Source organism: Orycteropus afer, unplaced genomic scaffold (genome assembly GCF_000298275.1).
Source record: "Orycteropus afer afer isolate SDZICR_OR568_19922 unplaced genomic scaffold, OryAfe1.0 scaffold00319, whole genome shotgun sequence".
Lineage (NCBI taxonomy): Eukaryota > Metazoa > Chordata > Mammalia > Tubulidentata > Orycteropodidae > Orycteropus > Orycteropus afer.
Genome location: NW_006921906.1, coordinates 2,843,680 through 2,855,688, shown reverse-complemented (window position 1 = coordinate 2,855,688; position 12,009 = coordinate 2,843,680). Strand labels below are relative to the sequence as shown.

The window sequence follows — 12,009 nt, the reverse complement described above, 5'->3', positions numbered from 1 at the left end:
AGGCCAGGGACGCAGGTCATGGCCCTCCTAAGAGGTAGGAAAGAGGCAGGGATCTATGTAAGGGGAGGGCGGGGAAGGTGGAGAGGTTTTGAACAGCTAAGGGAGACAAACTTGTCTGTCAGTTTGTCCTACTGTGGTGGCATGTTGCTGTGAGGCTTGAGGCTGTGCCACCAGTGTCTCAAACTCAATAGGGTTGCACATGGTGCACAGGTTTCAACAGCTTACAGACTGAGACAGACTAGGAAGAAGGAGGCGGCCATCAACTTCTCAAAGAATTGGCCAGGGAAAACTTTACGAATAGCAGAGAAACACTGTCTGATACATTACTGTGCAACTTTACGAATAGCCCAGAAACACTGTCAGATACAGTGCAGGAGGATAAGCCACTTAGGTCGGAAAGCTCTCAAAATAGGACCAGGAAAGAGCTGCATCATCAGAGTAGAACCAGCCTTAATGATATGTATAAGGTAAAGCTTTCAAGACCTCCATTTGCTGACGTGGCAATGCCCAAACTGAGGAGAAACAGCTACAAACATCCATTAATAATTGGAACATGGAATGTACAAAGCATGAAGCTAGGAAAATTGGAAGTTGTCAAAAATGAAATGGAACACATAAAGATTAATATCCTAGGCATTAGTGAGCTGAAATGGACTGCTTTTTGCCATTTTGAATCAGACCACCATGTGGTCTACTATGCCAGGAATGACAATTTCAAAAGGAATGCTGTGGCATTCATCATCACAAAGGATGTTTCAAGATCTGTCCTGAAGTACAATGCTTCAGTGATAGGATAATAACCATATGCCTACAAGGAAGACCAGTTAATACAACTATTATTCAAATTTATGCACCAACTACCAAAGCCAAAGATGAGGAAACTGAAGATTTTTATCATCTTCTGCAGTCTGAAATTGACCAAACATGCAATCAGGATGTGCTAATTATCACTGGTGACTGGAATGCAAAAGTTGGAAACAAAGAAGAATCACTGGCAGTTGGAAATTTGGCCTTGATGACAGAAATGATGCTGGAAATAACATGACAGAATTTTGCAAGACCAACTACTTATTCATTGCAAATACTTTTTTTCAACAGCACAAATGGTGGCTATACACATGGACTTCACCAGATGGAATACACAGGAATCAGATTAACTACATCTGTGGCAAGAGGTGATGGAGAAGCTCAGTATCTTCAGCCAAAACAGGCCAGGAGCTCACTGTGGAACAGATCATAAACTGCTCATATGCAAGTTCAACTTGAACTTAAAGACAGTTTATAAAAAAAAAAGACCACAAGAGCCAAAATAGGATCTAGAATATATCCCTCCTGAATTTAGAGACCATCTAAAGAATAGACTTTATGCATTGAACGCCAATGACTAAAAACCAAAGGAACTGTGGGATGACATCAGGAACATCATCCATGGAGGGGAGGAGACTGGGTTAGGGTTGGACATGGCAAACGGGGAATGAAACTAAATGTACACGTTATGTTGAATGTAAAACAAGCTCTTAAAAAAGAAATAAACATACATGAAGAAAGCAAGAGGTCCTAAAAAAAGATAGAAAAGAAGAAAAGACCAAAATGGATAACAGAAGAGACTCTAAACTTGCCCTTGAGTGGAGAGTAGCTAATGCAAATGGAAGAAATGACAAGTTAAAAGAGCTGAACAGAAGATTTCAAAGAGTAGCTTGAGCAGACAAAGCCAATTACTATAATGAAATGTGCAAAGACTTGGGAGTTAGAAAACCAAAAGGGAAGAACATGCTCAGCATTTCTCAAGCTGAAAGAATTGAGGAAAAAAATTAACCCTCAAGTTGAAATATTGAAAGATTCTATGGGCAAACTATTGAATGATGCAGGAAACATCAAAAAAAGATGGAAGGAATACAAAGAGTCACTGTACTAAAAAGAAGTGGTTGATCTTCATCCATTTCAGGAGGTGGCATATGATCTAGAACCAATGGTACCGAAGGAAGAAGTAGAAGCTGCACTGAAGGAATTGGCAAAGAACAAGGCTCCAGGAATTGACAGAATACCCATTGAGATGTTTCAACAAACAGATGCCCCACTGGAGGTACTCACTCATTTATGCCAAGAGATTTGGACAACAGCTACCTGGCCAACTGACTGGAAGAGATCCATATTTGTACCCATTCCAAAGAAAGATGATCCCACAGAATGTGGAAATTATAGAACAGTATCATTAATATCACACGCAAGTAAAATCTTACTGAAGATAATTCAAAAACGGTTGCAGCAGTATATTAACAGGGAACTTTCAGAGATGCAAGCTGGATTCAGAAGAGGATGTAGAACAAGGTATATCATACCTGCTGTCAGATGGATCTTGGCTCAAAGCAAAGAATACCAGAAAGATGTTTACTTGTCTTTTAATGACTATGCAAAGGCATTTGATTGTGTCGCTCATAACAAATTGTGGATGACATTGAAAAGAATGCAAATTCCAGACACTTGACTGTGCTCATGAGGAACTTGTACATTGACAAGGGGCTGTTGTTTAAACAGAACAAGGGGACACTGCATGGTTTAAAATCGAGAAGGGAGTGAGGCAGGGTTGTATTCTTTCCCCATACTTATTCAATCTGTATGCCGATCAAATAATCCAAGAAGCTGGACTATATAAAGAAGAACATGGTATCAAGATTGGAGGAAGTATCATAAACAACCTGTGATACGCTAACGACACAACTTTTCCTGCTGAAAGTGAAGATGACTTGAGGCACTTACTGATGAAGATTGAAGAATACATTCTGCAGTATGGTTTACATCTCAATATAAAGAAAACAAAAAATCCTAACAACTGGACCTATAAGCAGCATCACAATAAATGGACAAAAGATTGAAGTTGTCAAAGACGTCATATTGCTTGATTCTACAATTGATGCCAATGGAAGCAGCAGTCAGGATAGCAGACGACGTATAACACTGGGCAAGTTGGCAGCAAGGGACCTCTTTCAAGTCTTCTTCAGAAGACTGAAGAAGAATTGATGCTTTTGAGTTGTGGTGTTGGCAAAGAATCCTGAAAGTACCATGGACTGCTAAAAGAACTAACAGATCTGTCCTGGAGGAAGTGCAGCCAGAATGTTCCTTGGAAGTGAGAATGGCCAGACTTCATCTCACCTACTTTGGTCATGTTGTCAGAAGGGACCATTACCTGGAAAAGGTGGAGGGTCTACGAAAGAGGGGAGAGCCCTCAATGAGATGGAGTGACACAGTGGCTGTGACGACAGGCTCAAGTATAGCAAGGATCATGGAGCTGGCGTGGGACTGGGTGGTGTTTCACTCTGCTGTGTGTAGGGTCGCTTTGTGTAGGACACAACTCGATGGCACCTAACAACATGAAGAATGGTATGCCAACACATTGGATAGCCTAGATGAAAGGGATAAATTCTGAAACATATAAAGGACCTAAATAACTCAAGAAAAAATAGAAAATCTCCAAAGACCCCTAACAAGCAAAAAGATTGAATTAGTTATCAAAAACCTCTCAACATAGAAACATCCTGAGCCCAATGACTTCACAAGGGAATTCCATTAAACATTTAAAGAGGAATTAACATCAGTCCTTCTCAAACATTTCCAAAAAACAGAAGAGGAAGGAACACTACTCAATTCATTCTACAAGGCAAGTATTATCCTGATACCAAAACCAGAGAAAGACCTTACAAAAAAAAAAAAAAGAAAATTTCCACTCAAAGCCCTTATGAATATAGGTGCAAAAATGCTCAACCAAAACACCGGCAAACTGAATTCAACAGCACAATAAAAGAATTATATACACCATGACCAAGTGAAATTTATTTCTGTACTACAATGGTCGTTCAACATAAGAAAACCAATGTAATACATTCACATTAATAGAACAAAGGGAAAGGAACACATGATCACCTACACAGATGTGGAAAAAAAAAAAGGCATTTGACAAAATCCAACACCTTTTCATGATAACAACACTTACCAAATTAGAAGTAGAAGGGGAATTGCTTCCAGTTTGATAAAGGGCATTTATGAAAAACCAAAAGCTATCATCATACTCAATGGGGAAAGACGAAACACTTTCAGCCTAAGATAAGAACAAGACTGGAGGCCTACTTTCACCACTGTTACTCAATATTGTACTGGAAGTTCTAGACAGAGCAATTAGACAAGAAAAAGAAATAAAAGGTATCTATATCGAAATGGAAGAAGTAAAACTCTATTTGTACAATGACATGATCTTATATACAGATAATCCTAATGAATACACAAGGAAGTACTAACACTAGAAAGTGAATTCAGCAAAGTCACAGGTTACAAGATCAATACACAAAACTCAGTTGAGTTTCTGTACACTAAAAATGAACAATCTGGGGAAAATATTAAGAAAACAATTACATTAACAAAAGCACCTAAAAGAATAAAATAATCAGGAATGAATTTCACCAGGAAGGTACAAGTCTTGTTCACTGAAAAGTACAAAACATTGCAGACAGAAATTCAAGAAGATCTAAACAAAGACATCTGTGCTCATGGATTGGAAGACTTAATATTTTGAAGATCTCAATACTACCCAAAGTAATCTATAGATTTAATGCAATCTCAGTCAAAATTCCAACAGCCTTTTTGGCAAAAATGGCAAAGCCAAACCTCAAATACATAGGGTCTTTTCAAAGAACCCCAAATAGCCAAAGCAATCTTGAAAAAGAAGAACAAAGTAGTACAGGTATAATGAAAGACATACAGACCAATGGAATAGAATTGAGAGTCCAAAAATAAACCCATATATTTATGGTCAACTGATTTTTGACAAGGGTGCCAAGTCCATTCAACAGGAAAAGAATAGTCTCTTCACTAAATGGTGTTTGGACCCATACCTAATACCATATACAAAAATAACTCAAAATGGATCAATGATCTAAATATAACAGCTAAAACCATAAAACTCTTAGAAGAAAACTTAGGTATAATGCTTCAGGATCTAGTTTTCAATAATGAATTCACAGATGTGACACCATAAGCATGAGCAACAAAAGACAAAATAGATCAAGCAGACTCATCAAAATCAAAAATTTTTATACAACAAAGGACCTTATTAACAAAGTGAATGGGTGAAATTATTTGAGAACAATATATCTGATAAGGGTTTAATATTCAGAATATATAAAGAGCTCTTATAACTTAACAACAAAAAGACAAACCACCTAATCAAAAACCGGGCAAAAAAAACTTGAATAAAGAAGAATACAAATGACCAATAAACGCATAAAAAGATGTTCAAAGACATTAATTATTAGGAAAATGCAAATCAAAACCATTATGAGATACCTCTTAACACCCACTTGGATGGCTAATATCAGGAAAAAAAAAAAGTGTTAGTAAGAACATGGAGAAATTGACACCCTCATCCATTGTTTTGGGAAATATAAAACCAAGGAGTCACTGTGGAAAACAATTTGGCAACTCCTCAAAGAGTTAAACAAAGGGCTACCATATAACCCACAAATTCTAGTTCTAGGAATATATACCCAAAAGAATTGAAAAGAGGAAGCAGATACTTGTATACCAATGTTCACTGACCATTATTCACAATAGCCAAAAGGTACAAAACCACCCAAGTGTCTATCAGCAAATGAATATATAAACAAAATGTAGTTTATACATACAATGGATTATTATTGAGCCATAAAGATAAATGAAGTTATGGCACTTTACAACATGGATAAACCTTGAAAATATTATGCTAAGCAAAATAAGTCAGACACAAAAGGACAAATACTATATGATCCCACTTACATGAAATACTTAGAGAGACAAAAGTTCACTAGTGGTTACCAGAGTCTGAGTGGAGGAGTAAACGGGAGTTATTAATTAAGGGTTTTTGTTTAGGGAAATGAAAGCCATTTGAATATGGATAGTAGCGATGGTTGCACAACATAGTGAATGTAATTAGTGTCATCAAATTGCATGGTTAAAACAGGAAACATTTTGTTATACATATATTACTGCAATTTTTTTTTTTTTTAAAGAGGCTGCTGTCCTAAGGTTGACACATTTTTAAAAAGGAAAAAAAGGACCATCTTCCTACTTCACAACAATGGACAGGAAAAAAGAATGATCAGTGGTACAATTCCACCTTATATCTGGAACTCACTGGTCACATGCCCCAATGAAGCAAAACACAAGACTTTATTACCTACTATTAGGTATTTCTACTTATAAGATATACTCAGAGCACACTTACAACAGGCAATCAATTCCATTTTTTGTGTGTGTGCATGTTAGACAATAATATTGAGAACATTATATATGTTTAACAAGAGGAAAAATATTTCCCACAGAATTTGAACACATATAGTAATTCACAGAAGTCCACAATGGAAAATGGTTGAAATGGAAAGTGAAATGACTGTAGGCTATGTCTGTTAAATGAAGCGCCTGCTCTCATGCTAAAGGAAGCTGATGGTCATCCATCATAGCAGTGTTCCAGGAGGAGGGTGAATTCAGATGCTTGCTCTGGTCATGTGTCTTGTCTTTTGAAATAGATTTTAAAGGGACTCTAGTCCTTCCAGAAGCTAAGACCCAATAACCAGCTGCCATCGAGTTGATTCTGACTCATGGTGGCCCCATGTGTGTCAGAGTAGAGCTGTGCTCCACAGAGTTTTCAATGGCTGGATTTTTGGAAGAAGATTGCCAGGCCTTTCTTCTGAGATGCCTATGAGTGCTTAAGGCTGGACTTGAACCTGCACCCTTTTGATTCACAGCCAAGTGCATTAACTGTTTACACCACGTAGGCACTAGAATGTTTTCTTTAAACCACATGCTAAAACTTACATAAAATTAGAAACCTAGTAGCCCACTAATAGTAAAGTATTAGGACTTTCACTTTAAAGTAGTCACCTGATATAACATGTTAGCCAGGAAAAATTAATGATATTTTTATTAAATTGTGCATGATTTTTTAACATTCAGATTATAGACTTTTTTTTTTTTTTTAAGAAACTGTAACAAATTATTCCCCCCAAGATTATGTTTCTAAAGGTTCAAATCACAAACTGGAGTATAAGCATCACCTTCAAGACATGCTTGTGTTTCCTTCAGCTTTGTTTCTTTGGCAATATATAGCAAGCAGGACAGCTGCCCAAAGCTCCTAATTTTAATTTGTGGTACAGAGAGAAATAGCAAAGGCTCTCCATTTTTATCAACTTCTTCTGATTTGACCATCTTTTCACTAGAAAGTGAAAAGGAAAAAAAGCTTAGTGTTACCCAAAGGTCAACAGAAGTTCAATTTAAGACATTTAAACAAATTATTCCTATATCTCATTATAAAATACAGAAAATAAAAATACCTTTGGTGAGAAGCTCACCTATTTCCCCACTTTCATCCACACTCAGATTTAAATCTTCAAACTCATCACAACCATAGTGAAAAATATATCAAGAAAGAAAATTTTTAGCAATTTCCTTATCACCCACATGAACTTGAACATAGTTTTTATCTAACAGTGTATTGATTTCTGATTATCTAAATAAAACCCCACCAGTTCTAAAAAAATCATTTAGACTTTGGGGATTTCTAATGTTATTTTATTTATAAACTTTTCACACTATATCACACTAAAATTCAAAATTTTAGTGGTTAAGAATGGTCTTGGCTACTCTGTGTTTATGATCAAAAAAGCTGTATAAAAAAAGGTAAGCCAGATCCTCTCAGTGGATTATTTTCCCTTTCCAAACTCCCTAATTGGTTTACCTTAGGATAATGAGCAGTTTACTAAGTGAGCTTTCCTGATCAGAAGTTATTCAGTCTCCTAGATTTGTGTTTCTGTCCAATTTAATTAATTTTTAGGTTGGCAGTTAAAAAATATAAAGAAAATGTTTTATGAGGTGATATTTCTATAGCGTTGTACCGCTTACAATGTCAATTGACATGCCTAGTCTTTTTTATTTCCTTTTACTTGGATCCACAATCAACAGCCACAGAAACAGCAGTCAAGAAATTAGATGTCATATTGCACTGGGCAAATCTGTTGCAAAAGACCTCTTTAAAGTGTTGAAGAACAAAGATGTCAGTTTGAAGACTAAGGTGCTCCTAACCCAAGCCATAGTATTTTTAATCACTACATACATATGTGAAAGCTGGCAACGAATAAGGAAGACTGAAGAAAAGTTGATGCTTTTCAATTGTGGTGTTGGCGAAGAATATTGAAAATACCATGGACTATCAGAATGAGGTACAAATCTGTCCTGAACAAAGTGCAGCTGGAATCCTCCTTGGAAGCGAGAATGGCCACACTTCGTCTCATGTATCTTGGTCATGTTGTTGGAAGGACCGTTCCCAGAGAAAGATATCATGCTTGATAAAGTGGAGAGTCAGCAAAAAAGGGAAAGACCCTCAATGAGATGGATTGACACAGTGGCTGCAATGATGGGCTCAAGTATAGCAAAGAGTTTGAGGATGGTACATGACAAGGCAGAGTTTCATTCTGTTGTACATAGGGGTGTTATGAGTAGGAGCCAACTCAATGGCACCTAACAACAGTAACAGTCTTTTTTATTACATACTGATATCACTGATAAAACTTTCCATATCTTAAGACCTGATTTAACAATTTAAATAACAATACTGATCAATAGATGTGAGATGTTTAGGTTATCAGGAAGAGTAAATCTGACAGGCTCAGTCCCCTTCTACTACTACTACTGCCTACCATCTGTCTGGCACTTTGTCATACTGTAGTGGCTTGCATGTTGTCATGATGCTGGAAGCTCTGTCACCAATATTTCAAATACCAGCAAGGGTACCCATGATGGACAAGTTTCTGCAGAGCTTGCAGACTAAGACAGACTGAGAAGAAAAACCTGGTAGTTAACTTCAAAATTTAGCCACACATTGGATATAACAGTGGATTGGAGCATACCAACAATTGTGAAGACTGTGCAAAACTGGGCAACATTTCATTCTTGCAGTGTAGTAAATTACTTTGTGTGGCTTTTCTACCCATAAGTCTTTGTAAACTCCAAGGTGGGATTTGCTATGAGCAACTGAGGAGCTTCTGATTGCTGAAGGTGTCCACCTGGAGTATTTCTGTTGGGAGTGGCACAAAACAATGTTCTGGGAGGTGCGCACTCTCTCTCAGGTGCTTAGAGTTCTGATGCTATAGTTGGCTAGTTTGACCACCCTGCCGGGCTCAAAAGGAGGCCTCCTGGAGGCAGAACTCTGACTGCTGGTGGAGGAAGACGTGCTGCCGAAAGAGACATGCGCCCCCAAAAGAGACACGTGCTGCTGGGAAAGAGACGCAAGAGACATGCATTGCTGAGTGAGACACCGAGGGACCAGCACTCCTGGGAAAGAGACTGTGAGAGACTGTTGGCTGAGGGACGGTGGGCTGGGAGAGAGACTGAGCGTTCTTCCTGAACTTGAGTTGTAGCCTGGTGCTTCCCTAATAAACCCCGTAATCCATGAGTTCTGTGTGGCCACTGCAGCGAATTATCGAACCCAGAGGAGAGGTGGTGGGTGCTTTGGGAGGAACGGTTGGAGAAAGGGCTGGAAGGGGGAGGTAGCATGTCTGGCCTGGCAGGAATAGGCCTTGGGTTACTGCTGGTAATCCTGTCTTCCTCTTGTGGGATTAGAGGAGGTCAGAACATGTGGCCTCCTTGCCGTTTTTGCAAGTTGAACATGGGGCCTCCATGAGTTAAAGCTGACTCAACAGCAGCTAACAACAACCACACTACTTCACTAGAATACAAACAAGAAGATAAGGACTGTAGCAGGCAGAATAATGGGCCCCAAAAAGACGTCCACATCCTAATCTCCAGATCCTGTGAATGCTACCTTCACATTGTGAGAGACTTTGTATTTGAGTTAAATTAAGTATCTTGAGATGGGGAGATTATCTGGATTATGTGGGTGGGTCCAATATAATCAATCACAGGGTCCTTATATGGGATAAGGAATTCTGGTGGGGTAGTGGTTAAGGCATTTGGATGCTAACCAAAAGGTTGGTGGTTCAAACCCATCAGCTGCTCCATGGAAGAAATATGGGGCAGTCTGCTTCCATAAAGATTTATAGCCTTGGAAACCCAATGGGGGTTACTATGAGTTAGAATCAACTCAATGGCAGTGAGTTTGGTATCTGGTTTATAAGGCAGGAGGGTCAGAGTCAGAGAAAGAGATGTAACAACAGAAGCAAAGGTTGGAGTGATATGGACACACCTTCACATCACAATAAAAAAGAGAACAAGTACAAATATTCAACATATGCTAAAACAACAGGAACAAAGGAAATGATAACAGGATTCATAAACATAAAGAGCTCAGCACAGAAAATAATACGGAATGAAGAAACCAGGGACACCATGAAAACACACATAACAAAACGACAGCAACAAATTCAAACTTATCAATAATTACCCTGAATGTTAATGATTAAATGCACCACTCAAGAGATGGAGAGTTGCAGATTGGATAAGAAAATATGTCACTTGCTAGTGACATGCACTGTTACAAAGTGTGCATTTTCTCTAAAATAAAGCTTCTAGAAGAATGTCTCTAGAATTGACTAAATTTCTTAACGGTCTAGTCCTAGAGCAGGTCACTGATGCAAGTGGATGATGATAGGACTAAGTTATAGGCTGACTGAATGCCAAAATCATCAAGCTACTTAACTCCAGAAAGTGAGACTCCTAGTGAGAAACTGGGGGCTAGGGGCACAGGTGACATTTTTCATTGCTCCTTCCAGCTGAAGCCTGCAGCTTAACAGGGAACTAGGAAGTCAAACACCAGCTATAGAAAGAATGTTGAAGAGTAGTTTTCAGTTTCCTCACTCACAGTTTATATAACACTTGAAGAATAAGCTCTTGGAAAGAAAAATACTGTATCCACCTCATGAAGATCAAGAGGAATGTGCTGCAAATGCAATTCATTGAGCTGATCAAGAGACATAACAAATTTAAAGAAGGGGGCTAAAAATATTCAGCTTGTACTATAAAGTCAGAGAGCAGGAAAAGGTCTTACTGATTTAATCCTCTGTGTCTAGTTCTGTGCCCAGAACATAGTAACTACTCAATATATATATGTCTAAGGACATAAGGAACTATTTAGCAATTTTTAGGAACAAGAAAAAAATGAAGCCCAATAACAGAACACATGGCCACTTGAGATTATCTCTGTGACCTCGAAATTTCACCCATATTCAATATTATTGTCTCATAACATAGTACCATTTTCAAGTTGGACCAAACCTTGCTGCTGTATTACACTGAGTCCATTCCACCTCATAGGGACCCTCTATGACAGGGTAAAATTGCCTCGTAGGGTTTTGTAGGCTATAATCTTTACAGGAGTGGATTGCCCAGTCTTTTCTCCCAAGAGCCATTGGTGGGCTCAAATTGCCAACATTTTGGTTAGCAGCCAAGCACCTAACCTGTGCCACCAGGACTCCTAAGGCAAATCTTAGGGACTATGTAATCCAGCCCTTTAGTATACTCATTGGAAAATTAAGGCCCAGAAAGGTAAGAAGATTTAAAGTGTACATCACTGGAGAAAGAGCCATTGCCCAGGTGTTCTACCTTCCAATACAAACAGAATTCTTATGAGGGTATAATTTTATCTCAACTCTATACATCCTGGAGACACAATGGAATGAGATTCATTCACAACTAAAATACAGCAGTGTTACAGCAGATATTTTAAAATTTAAAAATAAAAATATAGTTCTGCCAGAGAAGGGGGAAAATAAAAACAAGTAATAACATTTTAACAAAGTATTCTGAATGCTTATCTAATTGATAAATTTTCCCAAGCTATGTTCTAGAGAATCAAAGCGCCTCATCAGTTTTGTGTACCACCAGCGGATGATGTTACCACTGAGTACTGCCATCTCTCCTTAGGTTAGAGTAGATTTGAGCTTCATTCTAGGTGTCATAAAACCCAAAAAACAGCACTGCCATCAAGTCAATGCCAACTCATAACAATCCCATTAGACAGAATAGAACTTCCCC

General features: G+C 38.2%; 1 protein-coding gene across 1 annotated transcript in view; it reads right to left on the bottom strand.

Moving 5' to 3' along the window:
• Positions 1 to 12,009, bottom strand: part of ODAD2 (outer dynein arm docking complex subunit 2) — a 329,580-nt gene that overhangs the window by 311,445 nt on the left and 6,126 nt on the right. The window contains exon 2 of the mRNA XM_007951926.2: positions 7,080 to 7,237. Within this exon, the coding sequence (XP_007950117.1) occupies positions 7,080 to 7,237 (158 nt within the window). The remainder of the gene's footprint in view (positions 1 to 7,079; positions 7,238 to 12,009) is intronic.